Raw genomic sequence first — 22,794 nt, forward strand, 5'->3', positions numbered from 1 at the left:
ACAAATATAGTTAAGAGAAGCTTCACTATAGTTTGGTTGCTAAGCAAACATGCTGAACTGCAGACAACGTAATAGGAAACATACAAACATGGTTTACAGAGTAGTTTTGCTGTATCTTAAATGTTTAAAACAGGAGAAGAATACAGTTAAGAGTAGCTTCACTATAATTTGGTTGCTAAACAAACATTCTGACCTGCAGACAACATAATAGGAAACATACAAACATGGTTTACAGAGTAGTTTTGCTGTATCTTAAATGTTTTAAAAAGAAGAAGAATACAGTTAAGAGTAGCTTCACTATAATTTGGTTGCTAAGCAAATATTCTGAACTGCAGACAACGTAATAGTAAACATACAAACATGGTTTACAGAGTAGTTTTGCTGTATCTTAAATGTTTTAAAAAGAAGAAGAATACAGTTAAGAGTAGCTTCACTATAATTTGGTTGCTAAACAAACATTCTGACCTGCAGACAACGTAATAGGAAGCAAGCAAACACAGTTTTGGTAACAACATCAAAATTCTCTCGGAGATCTGAAATTTATTTAGATTATAAACTTTATTTTTACATGTCATGTTGCAGACATAGATAGATAGATAGATAGCAACAAGATATGTAGATAGATAGATAGATATAAATTTTATTTGTTTATGTCATCATGCAGAAATAGATAGAAAAATAGAATTGTAAATTAGATAGATAGATAAATATGATTGATATAGAGGAAAGAGATAAAAAGCGCTTTTACATAGTTTACATAGACACAAAGTTTTATAGAATGGCCTCGCTGTTGAAAAAAAGAATGTTGAAAAGCCAATTTTTTTATTATATATATAAAGTTAAAATTAAAGGTGACAGGTTTAAGCACGTCCAACTTTTAAAATTTTTTTTAACAATATCATAATAGAAGGTAAAATGGGCGGGGCGTGGACGGTATTAAAAAAAAATTTGGATATAAAATGCAATTTGTTTTAGAAAAAGATATTTGAAAAAAGGCGAGAAGTGAAATTTCTTTTAGAGGTTTTAGGTTCTTTTTGGATTAATACCACAAAGAGAAGAAAAATTGTAAAACTAAAATAGTAAATTATAATATTCTCAGATATCATATTATATGTCTTTAATTCTTGATGACCCAGTTTAAAAGTTTAGCTGGGAAGTATTCTAAGAATTTTAAGTCTCTGATAATCGAGTTATTGGTGCAAATATGCAGATCAGGTTTCCAACATCATAATTATAATTTTCAATGGAGCCAGTCTTTTAGAAATAACTGAAAACCATCAAATTATTTTTTTTATGGATTCAAATTATCAAAACATTTAAGAGCCTATAACTTTACTTATAATAATAGTGAAGGGGAGGGGGAGGGTGCAGAAAAAAACCCTAGAGGTATTTTTGTATTTTTTCGGTGGCAGTAATTTTTGAGGCCCTATATCAAAGGAGTAGAGGGTGTCGTAGTATTCCCCCCTCTAAATAGCTTAAAACCTTTCTAAGCTTATTTTCAAATATCCTTAAGTTTACTATATCCACTATTCCATTAAATGCACTTCTTTCCCTCTCTAGCTGAGTTTGAAATTTGTCTGAGGATGGGCCTCACCAAAGTTATACCCATAACCAGATCTTAATTAGATTAGTTCATACTCAGTAAAATCCCTTAAATCGTCTGTGGACCCCTTATTCACCCTCCCCCCCCCCCATTAATCCTACTAAATTAATTATAAACTAACGGCTATTCCCATGGCGTCTAGGGGCTCTGTATTTGAAGTGTCAGAGAGAGGCTAAATTATAGCTTGAAACCATACCAAGACTTATTTCTGGAAATAAAGTAGCCTAACACCATCAGAGGGCCTATGTGAAGCTGAACTAAAATAGAGAACCCAATCGATGCAGTAGTTTTTAGATCTGAAGCTTCAGACAAAAAACCTTACTACTATACTTTATATACAAGGACTAGCGGCTTCGCCCCTAGCCTCTAGGGGCTTTTCCCCAAGAGGTGATAAAAAAAATTAAGGCGAAATTCGTTAAAGTACCAAGGAAATCTTCTACAAAACCTAAAGGACCAAGGAAATCTTCTACAAAACCTAATGGACCCAGGAAATCTTCAGCAAATGCAAATAAAAAAAAATAAAAAATGGGGGGGGGGGATTTTTTTTGTTTTTGGGGGGGTTGGGGGTGTCCCACCCCCCCAAGACAATAGCTTAAAACCACCACAGGACCAATAGGTATACACCCTAAAGAGTAGAATCCAATCGGTTCAGTGGTTACCGAGATCTTAAGCTTCAGACGGACGGACGGACGGACGGACAGACAGACAGACATCAAGCTACTTTGTATTATAGATAGCTTTAGAGCCGACAGAGAAATCATAAATAAATATAATGACTATAAAAGGAAGGGGGAGATGGTCTTAGATAGCAAATGGGCAAAATAAAGATATTTTACCTTTTACTCTAACTTATATTTTAGTTGGGAGTAAAGTTTGATCTTACTATACATAAAGGTTATATATAAAAAATTTAAGTAGAAAATTGAAAAAAAACCTTTAAATTAAAAAAAATCGAGAATCCTTTAAAAAGGTTCATTTATGTATTCTCCTGCACTAAATAATCAATAGATTACAAAAAAAATTGAAAACTTTAAATATAGAGTTTTGCCTAGTCTACCTTAAGCAGAAATAGCTGTATGTACTATCATTTACAGTTATCTAACTTGTAACCGAAGCCTTTGTGTGTGGTGTGTCTCACAGGGATTTGAGGGATATGGCATTTGAACATAAAGGAATTCAAAGGGAAATAAAAAATTATAGGATTGAATCCCTTATTGTTAATCACCAACAAAATAAGGATCGTTGGCAATTTCTATCTAACATTAATCATACAAGATATTTTCTTTACACTTCAGAGCAGTAGTTGTTAAGAAAACAATTCAATTATTGTATTATTTTCTTTGTTGATGAAAATAACAGCTTATTAATTTGCTTAAACATACAAACAAAAAACTTTTTACTAAAAAGAATTTTGATAAAAATTTGAAGTAAAATAGTTTTTCTTCCTTTTAATCTATCTTTTAATATAGTATTTTAAATAATTTACGATTATTCTTTATCTCTTTTATCATTAATAATGACTACGCCCCTAGAGGCATCTAGGGGCACGTAAAATGTTTTCTTTTCAATCAATGTTAAGATCAGCTGGTGGTGGTAGCCTCCTACAAAATAGCAATTAATCTTCCAAGGACCTATGATAAGCTACACTATTAAGGAGAACCATAATGGTTCAGCGGTTAGCGAGATTCTTCGGTACAGACAAACAGGATCCTGTTAATTTATCTTAATGATTTAAATAATTTTTCTTGAGATGATCTATCCCTTGTTGCCTAATACCCTTGACTTGCAAAGCTGTACTAAAATGATGGGGGATTAATTTGTCCTTCACCATTATTGCATAATTCTTAAGATCATGTATCATATTGTACAATTCTCTTGTACAAAGTAATAAGATGTCTGTCTGTCTGTGTGTCTGTAGCTTAAGATCTCGTCGATCACTATATTTATTGCATAATTTAGAAAGATGATGTATCATATTGTGTACATTACTATTATAATATATTAGATACCACTTAACCGTTTGAGTTACCGATTTTATGGAAGCTTAAGATAGATCATAGGATGGTTTTAGTCTACTTTGTTTATAAATTAAAGTTTTTACATGGTTTTAGTATATTTTCCTTTGTTATACCACCCAACCCTGCCTCAAATGTAGATCCCCTGGATGCTAAAGGTGTATTCACTGGCATATGCAAATAGTAACTTAGAATATTAGCTCGATACAGTTTCAAACATTGTCTCGAACTCTGACTACACAGTTCCATAAGAAGAAAAGACGAAAAATATTACCATGAATTATTAGGACTTCCAGACAAAGGTCGTCTATAGGATTTGGAAAATAGATATTTTATAATGAGAAAAAGATTAAGATATCTTAAACTAAATAACATTGTTCAGATAGACAGACAGACACCAACACGAAAGACTAAAAATACTTACTTGAATGTGTACACAGATTGAACAAGGTAGCATAGTCCTAAAATAAAAATAATATTATTGTTTTCATGGATTTTTTGTATTCTTTAGACGATTTTTCATGGATCTTTAGAAGCGCAGCTATCATATTATACCTAGGGTCTGTCTGTATGTATCTAAGTCAGTTAAGTCTGTTATGATGATAATATCTTTCTTGTTTACAAAGTATATCACTCATCATGCACTCTTACCTATAAACCAGTTCGCCCACACACGCATAAAATCTGTAAATACCAGTGCAAACACGTACACAGAAACCCGTGCAGCAAGAGCGTATTTTTTTTGATATCGAAACTTTTATTTCAATATTTAAAATTGTACATAATTGTCTTGAGTTTTTGTCTTTGAAAATGCTTAACAAAAAAGCATAATAATATAAATGTGTATTAATGTTAATTCTAATTAAGAGAAGAAGAAAAAGCTATTATGCCAGAATGAAAAAAATTGCAAAAGTTTGAGAAAATATTCAAGGAGAACTTACTCAAAATTAAGAAAGGCAATTTAATCTTTAAAAGAGAAGATAACATTGGAGAGGCTGTGATTGCGATTTGGAGCATGTTAGAATTGGCCTAGTGATTTAAAACCTAATTTAAAACTTTATCCCATGCCTACCAGAAAAATTATGCAAGGGTTATCATTGTATTATGTAGAATTATGTGAATCTCTTTTGAATTGTTGTTTTAGTTTTTATTATTGACTCATTGATTTGGTCGTTAGCATTAATTTTCTAAACTTTTTGTTTTAACTTCTTGAAAATGATCATTTGGAGGATATTTGTGTAAAGATTTGTGCAGCTATGCCATTGGGAGCCAGCTATTACAAGGAGTTACTTACAATACATTTTATAAATAAAGGGATTTGAGGACAACACATGTGTATACCAAGTATTTAGTATAATGAATATCGGTGAGATAGTTACGATATTCAATAAGGATGTAAAGTTCGAGTCCCTCAGGCATACCTACATGTAATGAATTGTTTTTTTAATGACTAGAAACTTCTATTTAGAAAATTTATAAAGAAGGACACTATATAGGCACTTATTAATCAGTATGAGTTTTATTATGTTTATAGGTCCTATATTAATCGTTTATTATACATTTCTTACATAAAAAATTTTGCTAATAATAAAATTAGGATAAATTTTCTAGAATCCTGCAAGGTTAGGCTTAGACCTAATCCTATTTAGTTGTGCGAAATATTGATAATGGAAAATATAATGCATAACAAGGCCCTAGTTTTCATGCCTTTTAAAAATATTCCTTGGACTTGCAAGGATGTTTGCTTGCTTGCACCCTATAAACAGATAATTGAAACAAATGAAGATGGGTTGTTTATATTATATTATCTATGTATTGTATGTATTAAAAGTATATTTTCTCAAATGTAAAATAGTCTAAAGTTTTAATTTTAGACGTATGATCAAATGTAGTCAAGTTATATCGAGTAAAGCTTATACAAGATAAATATTACGACCTAACATGACTTTATATTTCTGTTTATTACTTTAATTTATGGACGTTTGACCACATATAGCCTAGTTATAGAGTAGCTGCGCTTTTAATAAAATGAAATACTCCTCTACCTGACTTTGATATTCCTCTTCATTACAACCAAACTTTGATCTGGGACTGAGAAACTTTTCTACACACAACCACAACAAACACACTCAAAGTCAGAACTAATAGACAGATAGCAAAGATTAATAATCCTAATAATTTATTATATCCCTGTGATAAATTTGTATCTTCAAATGAACATACTCATTGCTAACCCATAAGTTTGGAGATATATTCAAAATACTGTATAGAGGAGTATAGAGTCAAATGACTTTTGTAAATCACATTTAAAATTTTTGCAAAATGAATAATTATGCAATTAAATTCGTGAATTGATATTTCAGATAGGCAATGATTTTGTAAAAAATTAAATAAAATTAACACGACCTCCCTTTTAAAAGGAATTGAGTAATAAAATCATGTCTTTTTGACAAGATCATCAATTGTAATTTTCAATTCAATAAATTCTCTAATATGAATATTCTTATACTAGAATTGTTCCAAACTCTCTCCCCACTATTTTCAGGAATAGGAAAAGTTTCGTGATACAAATTTCATTTTTGAAATGTATGTAATTAGAAAATATTCTCTTCATTTAAATTTTTATTAAAGTATGATTGCGTCGATGCGTAGAGCACCCATGACTGTTATTTAGATAACTATTTTCTCATGAAAATGGTAATAAATTACAAACTAATTTTAAAAATTAGAATGTTACAAGGCACTCTTCAATATGAAGTATGAAATTCGCATGTTTTTTTTGATGAGTCAAGCTTTGTGACCTAAGCAGGTAGTGTATATTTTTATTAAAGTCACCAATTGATCGGCCAATTGGATTTAAAAAAATGTAGCCAATCCTTTTATTCCCAGTATATCTCTCTCTCTCCTCTGGAGTAAGGATAAAAGGAGATTTATTTCACATATTTGTGTGCAAAATAGTGCAATGGGGGGTGATAACAGGGGGGGGTGCTGGGGGTGCAGGGAAGTTGCAGGGAAGTTGCAGGGGATTAAACTGCGAATTATGCAGGTAAATTTTACACAGCAGTGTGCACACCCTGTTAAACCTAGGGGGTTAAATATCAAAGAAAAAAATCGATGTAAAACATTACTGCTTTCTCATATTAGGTAAGAAAACCTATGACAAGAAATTGTCAGTTTGATTACAGTGTCTAATTTGCATTCGTGCCGCCTTAGTCTCTATTGACCCTTTCCATGATTACAATTTCTCAGCTGTTCTCAGAGATAGAGATATATATTTATGGGTGCTTTAACACAAAGTGCCGGTGAAGCACTGATAACATCCCCTCCCTTATTTTTAAAAAGAATTGAAATAAGGGAGCTCTTTCTTTGTCTTACCCCTGCAGAAAGCCCTAACCCTGAGATGTCTTTATCTGTGGTGCCCTAATCCTGAAGGGCTACGAGTATCGAATATTACCTATCCTGACCTGACCTAGAGTAATAAACAAACCAACAAACATAAAACTACAACCCCAATCACTTATTTTCAATTTATTAAAAAATATGAGGGTGAGGGGGGTATTATAAGTATTCAACAAGGTACTATGTGGAACACAGTTATAGTGTCTGACTGATTATGACGTAACAAAAAAAAATTAGCCAATGAGAGCCCACTATAAATTTTACTATTGGTCAATAACGGCCTCTCATTGGCTATTTTTTTTTGTTACGTCATAATCAGTCAGACACTATTACTGTGTTCTACTATGTGTGAAATCAAATAATTGTGAATATTCTTCTAGCTGGTCTGATATTTGGTTGCCCATATTTTCTGTGTTACTTTAATTCGACAACTTGTTTAACAGGGAGATATAAGATGATAATTGAGAGAAATGAAAAGGAAAGGAAGAGAACAGAACAGAATAATGAATTATGTAACAGAGATACAGGGATAGAGAAATGAAAAGGAAAGGAAGAGAACAGAACAGAATAATGAATTATGTAACAGAGATACAGGGATAGAGAAATAAAAAGGAAAGGAAGAGAACAGAACAGAATAATGAATAATGTAACAGAGATACAGGGATAGAGAAATAAAAAGGAAAGGAAGAGAACAGAACAGAATAATGAATAATGTAACAGAGATACAGGGATAGGACAATGGTTCAAAATTAATATTTAAATGATAAAAATTCTCTTTGGGATATTATTTGGTATCTTATTGTTCTTTTTAAAACTTCTCAAAGTCAGTAACTAGTACCTAAACAAAGTAAAGTTCATTTTAGTTCATTTTTACAACCTTTCTTTAGACAACAAGAAAAACGATCTCTATAATCAATTCCAAAAAAAGTATGTCATGTAACAGTATCCTGTATTTTAGCAATTTGTTGCCATCCTTGTTTTATATATACAATATTTTCGTCCTTTTTTAGATAGATAATTTAAAGACATATATATGCTCAACAATTTAATATAGTCAAACATGAAATTTGTTTAAAAAGTAGCAAAGCAAAACATGTTAAACCATCGCTTATTTTTTAATATCTTCATCCTGTGTCTTTGAGTAATGAATAACTTAAAGAGTTTAGAAAATTATAGAATTGAAATGGTTGAACCAAGTTATTTCAACATACTAAATATTTGTTCACAAAATAAAAGTTAACATTACTATGCAATTTAGAAGTGTAGTTTAATCACAATTGTAAATGTTTGTCCGTCCGTTTGTTAGAAATTTCCAACATAATCTCCGCTGCTGTTCAAATGACCTTAACATTGATCCTATTACACAACTTGTCCTTATACTGTGTGTCAATCAGTGCAAATTGTGTTTTTATTTCTTTTCCTGTTCAAAGTTGCATCTTTACTTTTTGAGTTGCGCGTCTGCCCATAATGATATTATGATGGAGGGGACAATGCATTGTCAATTGTAAACAAAGTTTAAAAAATATGCTCTCTAATTCGCTAGCCTAAAACATTTTTGTACTTTAATTAAATAAGAGTAATTTTGTTGATCATCATTGGGGATGTACAATATCCACTATTTCATCCCTTAAGATCTAACCGTCTACTTTATAGGACTCGATGTCAACCTTATGTGCTTTGTCCTTTTCGACACATATTGTGGATATTGTTATCCTTGTTCAAAGTAAACAAGAAAAACTATTTTTGAAGTTTTGATTTTTTTGTTCACAAGTTTTTCTTGTTGCAGTAACTAACTAAATAAAGTTTACTTTCCCACTTTCCTCTCATCTCTCCCTTTTATGACGTCATACGGCTCATTTTTTCCGGACACTTTGTAGAGTCTCGACCAGGGGCTGTGCTTTTGAGGGTTTATGTTTGAGCAAAATAAAAAGCAATTGGTCTACCCGTTTAGAAGATAGAAAAATCATTTTTTAAAATAAAAATTTTATATTATTTTATTAATTCTGATGTAATATTAGTTAATAATTAATAATTTTAGAAACGGTCAAATTTGAAGGGGAATAAACCATAGATGTAGTACATGTTAACTCTTACTTCAACTTTAATTAATTTAACTTAGTACAAAGTAAAAAATGGACTTAATCCAGACAGGATGGGAGATAAGCAGGGTTAAGGGGGAACAAAGATAGAAATAATATTCAATTTTATATTAACGGGATTTAAATCAAACTAACTCTTCTTGCACAAATTTGATCAAAGACAGAATAAAATTTTTTTAGAATGTAAAGGGGAAAATAAAAATTATTTTATTCAGCCCCCTCCCCCCCCCCCCTGAGTGACTGTACTGAACATGAATTGATAAGTTTAAACAATTTAGATTAAACTAACATTGTCCTTACTTATACTTCATACTTTATGCTGTCTGTCTCATTTCATATTACCAGGGATATTTGAGGATAAGACAATGGTTTATGAATTTATATACATCTCAAATGATGATAAAAATTACCTTTTTCATACCCACAACCTGTACCATTAAAATTAATGGTTGAAAGTTTGGAACGAACCAAACAAAGTTAATTTATTGTACCCAAAGTTTTTACCCAATGAATATGGTAACCTTGTTATAAAACTTTTCATGTTTATTTTCCACCCTGTACTAAATATGATATATTCTGTATATGAGAAATTTATATTGTTAATTCATGTTTACTTTCCACCCTGTACTAAATATGATATATTCTGTATATGAGAAATTTATATTGTTAATTCATGTTTACTTTCCACCCTGCACTAAATATGATATATTCTGTATATGAGAAATCAATAATGTTAATTCATGTTTACTTTCCACCCTGTACTAAATATGATATATTCTGTATATGAGAAATTTATATTGTTAATTCATGTTTATTTTCCACCCTGTACTAAATATGATATATTCTGTATATGAGAAATCAATAATGTTCATTCATGTTTACTTTCCACCCTGTACTAAATATGATATATTCTGTACATTAGAAATTAATATTGTTAATTCATGTTTATTTTCCACCCTGTACTAAATACGATATATTCTGTTTATTAGAAATTAATATTGTTAATTCATGTTTACTTTTCACCCTGTACTAAATATGATATATTCTGTATATGAGAAATTTATATTGTTAATTCATGTTTACTTTCCACCCTGCACTAAATATGATATATTCTGTATATGAGAAATTGACTTTGTCAATTCAAGTTTACCTCACATCTAAAACTATTTTGAGGTATATGAATGAAGGAGTAGGAACAAAATGTAAGAGATTTGATGCTGGCAAACGAAATCTCTCAAACTGCATTTCAGACAAGCTGAAAAAAATTTTGTGCTATTATTTCACATAAAGAAAATTTCTGCCTGAATTTTTTTTTGAAATAATGAATTTTTTGTTTTTTTTGAAGGTTGACTGTAAAAGACTAAATGGAGGAGATTGATATGACTTTTTATATGAACTAGATCTCTAAAACTGCAGAGCCTGATTTAAATGTCTTGCTTTAAAAATTGGCAGGTTTAAAAATTGTAGTGCAAGGGTAAACCATAATATTAGAAAGGGAAACTTGAAAATTATTACAATGAGTTGTTCTAAAAATGACTAAACTCTAAAATAATGGACAAACCGCCTAAAATATAGACCAAATAGCTTCTATTCCTAGAGCCTTTATAACATATTTTGTCAAGTTTGTCTAATCTTATTTAAAGGTTAGAGATTTGGTGTACATTCACTTCCGCATAATATTGCACCTGCACAGTATTTCATAATTCCAAAAGGACATAATAGTAAACAAATAGATGAGCTATTTAATGATAAATAGTTAGTTTATGCTATTGTAATGATATGCGGCTATGATTATTTGCAAAAGTAATCCATTTTCGGAAGTGATTACACAACTCAAAACTTGTTTGAGATGTGTTTGTTGTGTTTAAAGTTTCCTTTGTTGTTTGTAAAATATTGAACAGGTCGCTGGCAGATGGCTCGGAATCCAAGCAACAACAGTGGCAGATTTTTTATACCTGAAAAAATCATCTAATTGTTCAAGTACTACTTCCGATACCGTTGAAGATACATATAGCGAAGAAATATCTTATATATTACAGAGGAACTGTATAATAATTTTTTGGTAGTTTGTGATAAATGCAAAAAAACAATTTTCTTAGAAATTTGAAATGCCTTTGATTTATCAAATGGAAGATCCAATGAAAGTTTCTCTTAAAAAAAACATCCCTTTAATTGTCAAGCTGTAGATTTAAAGATCCATAAAAAATTATACCTGTTTGTTGGAAAACATGGGTTAGTTTACATTCATATTTGTGGAAGGTTGATAGTCCCTCTTTTTGACACCTAAAACAAGACAAACATCATCTATATGTAAAAACCCTGCGGAGGGACTTCACTCTACAATGGATAAAATTCCCTTTGTTACCTAATCACGCGAGGTTAAACACAGCCTCCTATTATTCAAAGTTTAAAGTTTAATTGAAAGGACCTTTTTATCTATTGAATCTTTAGGAATGAAAAAAAGGTATGGCTTTTATCTAACTTTTATCAAGAAGCGTGGGGTAGGGTGTTGTAATTTGATATTGAAATTTGGATGGCCTGCCTTCTCCTTTCTTCACCCTTTAATAGTTTAACACACACCTAGTGATTCGCTCTGTCCGCCACTGATTTTTATCCCGTATAAAAGATTAAAATTACACTAATTGATTGTCAAGAAAAAAAAAAGATAGTAAAAACTCTAAAAATATAACAGAAAGTTAGTGCTGCCACCATTATTTTGTATTAAGTATACTCCGCTATCATGGGTATTGCCAGTCTTGTTTATAATTTGCAAAGGAAGGGGGGGTGGGGGGGAGAATTAACCATTGGCTACTTTGAGGATTTTGCAACAAAAAACTTTGTATGTAATATACTCTCTCTTTATTTCCTTTGTCTGCACATTTTCAAGTTTTGACCTTAATTTCACATTGAAAGTTAGTTTTCAAGGCAAAAGTATGTGTTCAGTTCTATATGTGTTATACATACCTACTAGCTACTGCTCTATATATTCCGCATATTTATCAAATGCAGTAATTGATATTAGTCCCATTAATCAGAGAAGCTTATGATAATATTGTAAAAATTTAGTTTAGGTCAAAAAAAGGCTTTATAGTAGGATCAAAATATCAGAAATTACCCATTTTTAAATGTTGGAGGGGGTTAAATAAAAGTGTCATAACTTCCCTACACTCTCAAAATAAAAAAAAATATAGAGGACTGCCTTCCCCCTTTTCATCCATTCAGAGCTCAAACCCCCTGCAAGTCACTATGCCTATGCACGCTCCTGTACAAATGACAAGATATTTAATATCATATCAAATTGGCAAAATGTTGATATGAATCATGAAAGTTAAATGATTCTAATAATCTTTAACTTCTTTATTATTGGCTATTCTGATTTTTGCTGTTTTATTTAAATAATTTTGTGTGAAAGTGATGACACACCATAGAAGATAGTTCTGTGCATAAAATAGAAATAGCAGAATAAAGAGGAATAGAATGATAAAACTTTTATTCTTATAACTTGATGTCTATTTTTGTAGTAGTACTAGCAGTAACTTTCATAAAAATAGTGGCTGGAAATTTAATTAGCTTAAAACTTGCCCTGGATCACAATTATGTTTTTAAGAGACCGATTGGTTTAGTTGATTACGTGATCCTACAAGACAAACATACATACATACTTCCAGTAACTAAGACTACCACTTGAGTTATATTATTATGCCTTTTTCCCTAAGAAAAACTGAAATTAGTTATCTCTATTGTGAATATATATGTTGGAATATTATTTGTGAAGTCTGTAAGATCAAAGAGTCTTGGCACCAAAGAGGAATTCGGAACATTTAGGTTAAAAAAATAGTATTTGTGAAGATTGACCTAATATAATTGGGGCTTGAAATTATAAACTAAATTTTGTATGATTTGCTTGTTATATTCAGAATTTTCGAATATTTTATATATCTAAAATAACTGTTATTAAGAAAAAACAAGAGATTTATTATTTATTGGTTTCAGCGTTAAATATTCTAAAATAACTTTTTGACCATTTTTCATTGATTTAGAATTTTTAAATAATTTAGACAAACGAGATGTATTTCTACAATATTTTCATACCCAAAATCAGTTATATGTTTTTTTTCTAAAAAATCACCAAAAGTTAAAATCTTTTTCTGTAGATATCATATGTTAGATAAGTTTTGCAAATTCTAAATACCTTTTTTTCGTGATCTTACTGTAACTGCATATATATATGCCTATGAAAATTTTGTTTAAAGTATACCTGAGGCTACAAAAGTTAGCATCACTGCATGTAGGACAGGGAAGGGGAGCTGTCGTGTATCTCAAACATACTAAATATTAAGTTTGGGGTATAAAGATATCAAAATATAAAAAATACTTTTTAAGTTTTCCATGCAAACTATCTTTTTTGTAAATTGTAATTACTAATAGAGAGTTTAACAAACCATTAGAAACCAATGCAATGTACTAAATTTGTAAATATTCAATAGCTTTCAAAGAAACCAGGAAAATACATTTTTTTTCTGGACTTGAAAAAGGCATTTGATTGTGTCTAATACAATGTATGTCAATAAAGGGGTAAAATTAATGTACTACATGTCTGATTTAAAAAGTGATACTAATTAACATTTCTTAATTTTTTTAGGATGAAAAGATTAATAATCAAAGGATAAGAATTCTTTAATTTTATAAACAAAACAAAAATTTAAAATACCTATACAAATATTTTCAAAGTGTTCATCACAGACTGTGGATACAATTGGCCGTTCCATGAACACAATATCCCCGGCCTGGATTCTATTGGTTGCAACCACATGTCTCCCAGTTTTATCATTGAATTTCACCTGAATAAAATATCATTAGGATAAACCAATGCTTACCCTCAAGCACTAAAACTCCTCCCCTCCCCACCGTGATTTTTAAAATAATTTGATAATAAGAGGAAGAGGGTTAATTTTTCAGTAATGCCTAACCCCTGCTTGAACTATTCCTGCAGTGCCATAACTAGTATTTTTAGTAATAGTAATTAACAAACAAATGAAAAGCGATATCCCCCCCCCCCCCCCAATTAATTTAAAAATATTGGAATTCGGAATTTGTGCTTAACAAAGCACTTTGAGGGAAAGCACATGTAAATCAAAACAGGAATGAAAAGGTTGATAGTAGCTCAAAATATTGAGGAAAATAAATAAACTAAGGTGTATTACCTTGACACTAGAGGAGGCTGCTGGCATTTGCTTGTGTGTATCAGCCACCCAAAACTTGGAAGGTATGGATTCAAATTCTGACTCCTTAAAATAGTTTGTATATTATAAATTATCACTTATTTTTTTAAAGGAACCTACTCGAAAAATAACTGTATGTGTTTGACTGGCTTACCAACAGCAAGTAACGTTTGTTTTCAAACAAATCTTTACTGGTAATTAAACTGTAACTGGGCTTTATTTTTCGTTTTAAGCTAAACTTTTCATAGTTTCCACTTATCTATCTGTGTATTATTGATTATGTATCTTTAACATTACAATATAGGATTGCATAAAATATCATTAAACCTTTTTAAGCTATGGCAGCTGTCACTAACCTCTAAAGTCGCTTCTTTTTCAAGTTCTATATTTCCATCTTCCTCCACTTCCTTCGCCAAATTTATAAAGGCTTCCTGCAAATATTACAACGATTAAAGGAAGAATAATGTAATAACCAAGACACCTAACTGTCCCCTGTTTTTGGGGACCTTTTCGTCTGCAAGCAAATTGCTTTCTGCTCTTTTGTAGAGAATTGGCCGTGTTAATATTTACAATGCTATTCAAAGACCCAATTGAAATTCGGCACATGGTCCACGGGGTGGAGACATGCAGTTATTTAAACCCTTTCCCATCTTTTGTTTTACTCTAATAAAGGATGCGAAAAATATTTTAAATTTTTATTTGACTTTACTTGCCATTTTTAAGGCTTCCACCTGCCTTGCAAAATTAGACTTTTTTCGTCCCAAAAGATTTTATTGTGTGAGTAGGGTTGAGATGCTGTTGAATAAAGAATACCTTTTCTGCGCTCCACTCAATATCCCTTAAGTCAAAATTATATACCACTCAATAATTCTATATATACCTGTAGATTGACCGTCAGATCGCTTCTGATATCCTTTTTCAATCCACTCCATTCTATGGCCTCCACGGCAAGATCAAATGCTCGCTGAGCTCGACCAATTCTAAAAAAGTGAAAATAATAATTATTTTACCAACTGAGCTACTATTAAAGTAACTATATGCTATATACCCATAAGGGCTTCCTAAATTTCGGAGAGGAGATCTCGATATTTTATTTTAAGGGGAAAAGAGGGAAGACCTTTTGAGGATGAAAAGTTTATTTTTCTAGAGGTTGGGGAAATCGTACCCCAAAAAATTAAGATCTTCAGTACAAACTCAAAGACAGACACTCATCCTGTTACCTATCATACTTATTATTCTTATATATGGATATTTTACACTGAAAAGTAGCGTAGCATTGCCAGCGTTTGTTTGAAGTCTCTCCAATGTGAATTAAACTATTATTAGAAACATAAATATTTTTTACCTATTTAATTCCAGTTCGCATTTACACATTCTAATGTAGAGCTTGTATTGACAATTCTTGGGATACCCGGCACTTATAGCAACCTCTGAAATATCAAAATTACAGATGTTCACTAATATCTCTAAAAACTATGAAAGGATTGTACTTTTTTGTTACTAGCGGCTACGCCCCCCTAGAGGCCTCATGGGGCACTTGAGGTGGGGGTTGAGAAAAGGGTCCCTTCCCCCATTTTCAAATTAAAGTTTTAAAAAGAAAAGGTAGAAAAAATTTTATTTTTTGGGGGAAGGAGGGTAATTTTTATTGGGAGGGTGGAGATACCCTCCCCCAAAATATTTAAAAACCATTCCTGAATCATCAAGAAGCTAGCTTTACTGTATAGGAGAATCATATCGTTTCAGTGGTTAGCGAGATCTTTCGCTACAGACAAAAAAAGCTTACTACTTATATAATAGGATAATTCATGAGCAGGCTATATTCCTATAGGGAGGAATAAAAACTATAAAACCCTCTACCGCACGCCCTTCTCCCAAACTTGATATGTTATGTGATTTATAGAGAAACTGCAATAGGCTAATCTATCTTCTTTGGAAAAATATTATGTAAAAAATGTTGTAATTTTACACTTTTTATATACAATCTATTGTTTACATTATATAAGCTTTTAAGTGTTTTTAATATTTTCACAATATTCTTCATTCAAAATATGTTTTATAATTTTACTAGGGATAGATCAATGAATGGTAAATTATCCCTCTTCCTTTTATAAATAGAATTGGGGGGGAAAATTGAAAACCTCTTGAATTGAAAACTGAATAATGTTAGAACGAGTTTTTAATCCTAATAATGAATTACAGAAAAGTAAGTTATAGAATAGCTTTGTAATTAATAACTTATTAAATATAGTCAGTCTTGCTACAAAAATATTTTTTAGAAAGGTTTCGTAATTTTATATTTTAAAATAATCAAATAATAAAACTTTTTCACGACTATGACATTGTCTGTTTGTACATCAATGGTTTCTTTGTGCTTCGATACTTATAGATGTTGTCATCCTTGTTAATATACTTTTCCTTGTTGTTTAATCTACACCAATGCTTTTATAATGAATAAATTATTTAATTACTCGTCGTATGCATTTGGAATGAAAACTTTTATATTAAATATGTTTATCTTTATCAGCGCAGCTACTCTGCAATTTGAATATCCCGTATGTCACTGCATTAAATGTCACTAAGTCAGAAGTAAATTATCTATACAGTTTTCATGTACATTTCTTTATGTTCATCTGTCCAACCATATGCGCAATTAAGCAGTGACCGGTGCTTAGTTTTCATGTACATTCCTTTACATTCATCTGTACAACCATATGCGCAATTAAGCGGTAACCGGTGCTTAGTTTTTCATTTGAAATCCATACTAAAACCAAAGAGGGTGGAGGCATTGAACATTTAATTAAACTAGTACCTAAAGCTTTATAATCATGTTTTATTATTCGTTGTATTAAGAACTTTGAATATCTTTTATTAAATTTTGATTAGCTGGTACATAAGTTGAATGTCCAAACGTTTCAACCAATAGTTTTAATCTTCATTTTTGGAGATTTACATAAACATCGTCTATTGCTTATCCCTTAAGATCCCTGACTAAAACCAATAAGTATGTAGGTAATCTACATTTTTAGATTAATAGTCTTTAAAGTAGATATTTTTTTTGTTTCGAAAGCTATGGACAGTTTTCCCCTTGTTTTTATTTGTTTGGGTTTTAACTTTTTTCAACATAGAATTCCTTTATGAGTCCAGAACAAAAACAACATTTTATATAATAAAACTTTTCGTTAATTTATATCAACTAAGAAATGAGCCCCTAGCCTCTAGGAGGGTAATGATGGTTTACTGGAAACCATTAAAAGACACAACATAAAATTAGAAAAGGAAATAGGTTTCGTTTTAATTTTGATTAAAACCATGTATTAATCCTATATCAATCGGTTATGTTTGAAAAGGTTAATTTTATAATTTTAAAGAGGACAAATTTAAAATATTTGAATGTATCCTTCTACCTTCAAAGCCACACTTGATCTTTATGAAAGTGCATCTTCACATACCTTGTAATCCAGGGAGTAAGGGATGGTAGCCTAGGATTTTATGTACCAGAGTGGATAATATCAGAAAATTGAGGCACATATCCAGTAAATCAATTAGACCTAAGATCTCTTTTTTATTTGACATTTGGAATAAACTAATTATGATAAAAATATTTCAGGGACTAAAAGGATGTGTATCTTTATTAAATTACACCTTTACATGCCTTGCGAAAAAGGGATCAAAGGGCTTCACACTTTATTATACTTGATTTAAGTATAACCTCTTCTGTGGTATGTAAGAAACGGAGTAAAATAAATTGGTCTGTCAGTCTGAAGATTATTTTGAGGGGGTTGGGGGAGTTTTCCTAGCATTTATCCTTTGATTCATTCATAATTCTACTGAAAAGATTTAAATTTCATGGTTGAAATATGTTAGATGTAATACGAGATTGGCGATTGAAATTTCTTTAGGAGATTCTACTGACTGATAAGCTCCACTCTAAAGCTTAACACGCCCATGCATAATTATTTTTTTCTTCGTATACGAATTTTATTTGTTTTTATATCTGTAATTATTTACTTTTTATTCTTTTTAAAGTTTTTATCCTTGTTTTATTCTAACATAGCATTTAATTTTGTCTGTAATCGTCATATGATAACTTCAGGTGGATGTCTATCTAGTCTAACCCTCTTTCTAAACAGATAATCCATCTTTTCAGAATTTTTTTGGCACACAACTGGGTTTAGTTTTGAGGATTATCCGCGGCTGACGCACAGCTGCAGGGCCTGCTTAAACAAACAAAACAAGGGATGTACGATTTTAAGTAGGTCAAACTTTAATGTTTAGCTTGAACATCCCTTCTCCGTGAGTAATATGCATGCACCACCAAAGGTGCAGTCATAAAAATTCATCAAATAAAATTGAAACTTATTGGAAAGATTTACAACATATTGTCAATACATTATTATCCTATTATATAAAGTAGTAAGCGTTTTCGTCTGTCCCGAAGGATCTCGCTAACTGCCAAAGCGATATTGTTCTTCTTTACAGTGAAGCTTCTTATAGGTCCTGGGAAGGTTTTAAACTATTTTTGGAAAGGGTGTCCTCACCCCCCTCCCCACAAAATTTATTTCACTCTTTTAAAACTCAAATTTAAAATGGGATGAGATCAACTTTTCCCTCTCCTACCTTAAGTGCCCCTAGAGGCTTCTAGAGGGCCTAGCCGCTAGTTTCAATATATTACAACATACAATTTATTATATCAAATTTGTACTTTGTATTGACTCTTACGTAGTGAAGCAGCAATTGAGAAACAGCATATTTTTTTGTGGATTCTTGATTATCTTGTTACAGAAGAACCTACTATTAAACCTATCAAAGAACCAAAAGTAAGCTTCCCCAAAAAGCACAAACATTCCAGTGGTTACTTATCTACTGAGAGCTTATGCTATAGACAAAAAAACCTTAATCCTTTATAGTAAGTGAGGAATTAAACTTTTTAAGAAAAATATCCAACAAAAAGAACAAATGGATGGAAAGATTAAAATCTACTTAGTTATTTTTTAAAGATTTAATTCTTTGCATTTTTGCAAATAAATGGCAAGTATAATCCATTTTACATGAAATGTTCTCTTAAAAATGACCCTACTTTTAATTCCTAAAAGAATGATTGTAGTAAGTTTTATGATCATCTAATTATTATGTTTGAATATTATGTATTTTAATTATGTTGATCTAGCTCTTAGCTCTTAAAATAAGAAAAAAGAAAAAAATTTTAATCCTTCTTATTTTGTTTTATATATATTTCAATATTTTCTAATTTGAGGGCTGGGTGTGGGCTTTTTGGGGAAGCATGGATAATGTTGAATAACTTGATTGCAGGTTGCGACAACACTATTTATCCTACAGATATTCTCGAGGACTTTTTTACTTTAAAATAATGTTTAATCCTTCATTATTATATTTATATTACTAGCGGCTACGCCCCCTAGAGGCCTCTAGGGGCACTTGAGAAGGAGAGAGTCGAATTTAATAACCCAATTTCTTATTTTAGATTTTAAAAGAAAAAGTAAAAAAAAAATTTTTTTGAGGGAGGATTTTTCATTTTTTAGGGGAGTTGTGGGTGTCCCACCCTCCAATAAAAGAGTTATAAACCTTCCCAGGACCTATGAGAAGCTACTCTGTTAAGGAGAACCCGATCGGTTCAGCGGTTAGCGAGATCCTTTGGTACAGACACACAGATACACAGACAAACAAACATCCTGTTACTTTAGTATAAGGATTTATCTTAAGACAAACTTAAATATATGACAATAACAAGATTAAAATTAATTCTCTACAATATTCTTCAATCCTATCCTAAAGAGGCTTTTCCCAATGAGGAGATCACTCCATATTCAATTCTAGTTTTGTAATCTAGCGAATTTAGAGAATGGTTTCGGGGGGAGGGTTGCCATAATAGCCCAAAATCATGGTGATACCACTAACTGTTGAGTATATTCCTCTTAACTCAGTATACTAATATCTTAAGCTTTAGATAGATAGACAGGTGGCCAGACTGACAAACAGATAGATGGATAGTAAGACGTAATTCAACTTTCCATTACTGAGAAACTTGTACTGTATAATACTAGAAGACCAGCTGTACTTTGAGGAGAAAATTTAAAATTCATAACTTTGATTAAAAATTAAATAGTTTTCAAGAAGGACAGGAGAAAAGACTTATACTTTACAAAAAAAATTTAGATTTGGAGCATATCTATAAGTGTCCTTTTTTCAATATGTGACAAATTTTTCAGATCAGACACAAAATTAAGGAACTTCTTTTGTATGTAGAGTAAATCTGTATCATATAAATTTTTTTGTTTGAAAATTGTTATCCCTGTTAAGTGCTAATCTATTCAGAAATTTTGTAAAAATGTTGAAAGAAAGGGAAGAACTGTTACATAATCTAAAATTGAGTTTCTAATATAATATTATGCTACTCTCTCTGTCTCTGTAGTCCCTTAATTAAATCAAGACACTTTGTTATGACACCAAAAGAGACAAACTAGACCCTCCAATGTAAAATTTCAAACAAAAATTCAAAAACTTCATTAAGGGGTATTTTTTTTTTTTTTGGGGGGGGGGGGTTGGAACAATTTTGCTTTTATACATAAATGATTGTATAAAAAAATCTAAATTATACTTTTTAAAATAAAAAACATCTTGATATTAGCTAAGCATATGTTTAGACGTATCTCAGAAAATCAAAAAAAAAATTACAGGATTTTTTGTATAAAACCATTTTTTTCCATTGAACAAACTTCTGCTTTTATAGCAAGGGCTGTGTGATAAATCTTTGTGGGTTCATAAATTTCAAAATAAAATATCGCCAAGAGGAAATATCAAAATATTTCAACTTTTGTTTTGTCTTCTTAAGAAAACCTATTTATTTGTTTTCAGTCTCTTGAAAGAATGTCTTGGTCACATTAGGGGCTGGTGTGCTGTGTGAAACTAGGTAAAAACTTTGCTAAAAATTCACTCAAGATAATGATATCTCTTTCCTCTCTATTCTTCAAAATTTTAGTTAGAATAGAAACAATTTTTTGATAATAAATAAAATGGCATTGTGCGAGATTGGTATTTATAAATCTATGTTATCTAAATGTCGTCTTTTTATAGAAGCACAAATGCTCCGTATCTAATTGTGAGACAGCATATAGTGTCCAATAAAAATTTACGTCATACAATACAAATGAGCAATGATAGGCCAGTAATAGTATACATTGTAATTTATCAATGGTAAATTGTATACTGGCCTATCATTGGTAATTTTTATTGTATGACGTCATTTTTTATTGGAAACTATAAGCTGTTTTCCAATTGTTCTTATTGATTGATAGAAATAAATTCTTTCAAACTATTTAAGAATCCATCTTTGTGGAATATCATTTTTAACTTTTGTCAACACATTTACTCAGTAAAAAGTTTGATGAAATTATTCTTACTTTATTCCTTATGCCAAGAATAGCATACAAGTTGATAAATTGATTGTATAAAACATATTGTGTAAGTTTTAAGTAGCAATGCTACTCTATGATTCACTTTGAAGATAGATAGCTTTAATTTTTAGTGAAGATTCCTATGACATATGCAGATCTAATCTATAAATTGTTTTATCAATCTTTCTGTCGGCTATTCTTTAAAAAACATAAACCTTATTATTTGTGACTTTGTAATTTTTGCATTTCATCTCTCTTTTCTTTGTTAGGATAAATAAAAAACTCGCTTAGTCCGTTTGTCCATTCCATGATTTTTTTGTGTTTTGCTACTTATTGATTTAATCATCCTTGTTATCAAGGTAAACTGTAATGGAAACAGTGCCATTTAATATTTTTCTCTCTGGAATGACAAAATTACTTTTGAATGTCTCTACATCTAGTATGTCAATGATAAGCAAAAAGACAATATTCTACATGTTATGAACTGTTGATTGTTACAAATCTATCATTACATATTTATAGCAAACTTATTTTCAAATGATTAACATTTATCTAAAACTGCCATTAACTTCCAAGGTTCTTTAATAAATAATTTGTTTGCTTTCTCTCTTCTGGGGCAGCTCATTGGTTGAATACTTTACTACAAGATTTTGTATTTTAAATACATGAGCTATTCAAACACAATTTTTGCATACAACAAACTTCACATTACTGTATTTCATACAATATTCTGAATTGTGCCTCTATAGTTGCTATGTCTATTAAGCTATAGTTCCAAAATAATAATATTTAAGTAAAGTATTTCTAAGTGAATTTATGATGAAGTAATATTAGATAATGCATCCTTACAAACTTTCAAGAACAAACATCAAACATTTTATAACTTGTATAACAAAACAAAATTGTGCAAAAATTTCATAGAAATGAAAATGTACATAGATATTCAAAATTTAGATAAAGCAATGCTTTACAGGAACAAGTATTTTACTATAAGTACCGCTACAATAACAAGCTAACAACATTTAGATGAAAAAAATTATCAAT

General features: G+C 30.7%; 1 protein-coding gene across 1 annotated transcript in view; it reads right to left on the reverse strand.

The window, feature by feature from the left end:
* Positions 1 to 22,794, reverse strand: part of LOC145313726 (protein-lysine N-methyltransferase SMYD4-like) — a 40,310-nt gene that overhangs the window by 12,116 nt on the left and 5,400 nt on the right. Inside the window, exons 6-16 of the mRNA XM_080153278.1 lie at positions 15,684 to 15,768; positions 15,219 to 15,318; positions 14,695 to 14,769; positions 14,321 to 14,404; positions 13,828 to 13,957; positions 13,375 to 13,444; positions 11,329 to 11,399; positions 10,991 to 11,071; positions 5,664 to 5,722; positions 4,043 to 4,079; positions 466 to 533 (exon numbers count right to left, since the gene is read on the reverse strand). Coding sequence (XP_080009404.1) covers positions 466 to 533; positions 4,043 to 4,079; positions 5,664 to 5,722; positions 10,991 to 11,071; positions 11,329 to 11,399; positions 13,375 to 13,444; positions 13,828 to 13,957; positions 14,321 to 14,404; positions 14,695 to 14,769; positions 15,219 to 15,318; positions 15,684 to 15,768 — 860 coding nt within the window. The remainder of the gene's footprint in view (positions 1 to 465; positions 534 to 4,042; positions 4,080 to 5,663; positions 5,723 to 10,990; positions 11,072 to 11,328; positions 11,400 to 13,374; positions 13,445 to 13,827; positions 13,958 to 14,320; positions 14,405 to 14,694; positions 14,770 to 15,218; positions 15,319 to 15,683; positions 15,769 to 22,794) is intronic.

The sequence above is a fragment of the Acartia tonsa genome, chromosome 3, assembly GCF_053477335.1.
Source record: "Acartia tonsa isolate MP-2025a chromosome 3, ASM5347733v1, whole genome shotgun sequence".
NCBI lineage: Eukaryota > Metazoa > Arthropoda > Copepoda > Calanoida > Acartiidae > Acartia > Acartia tonsa.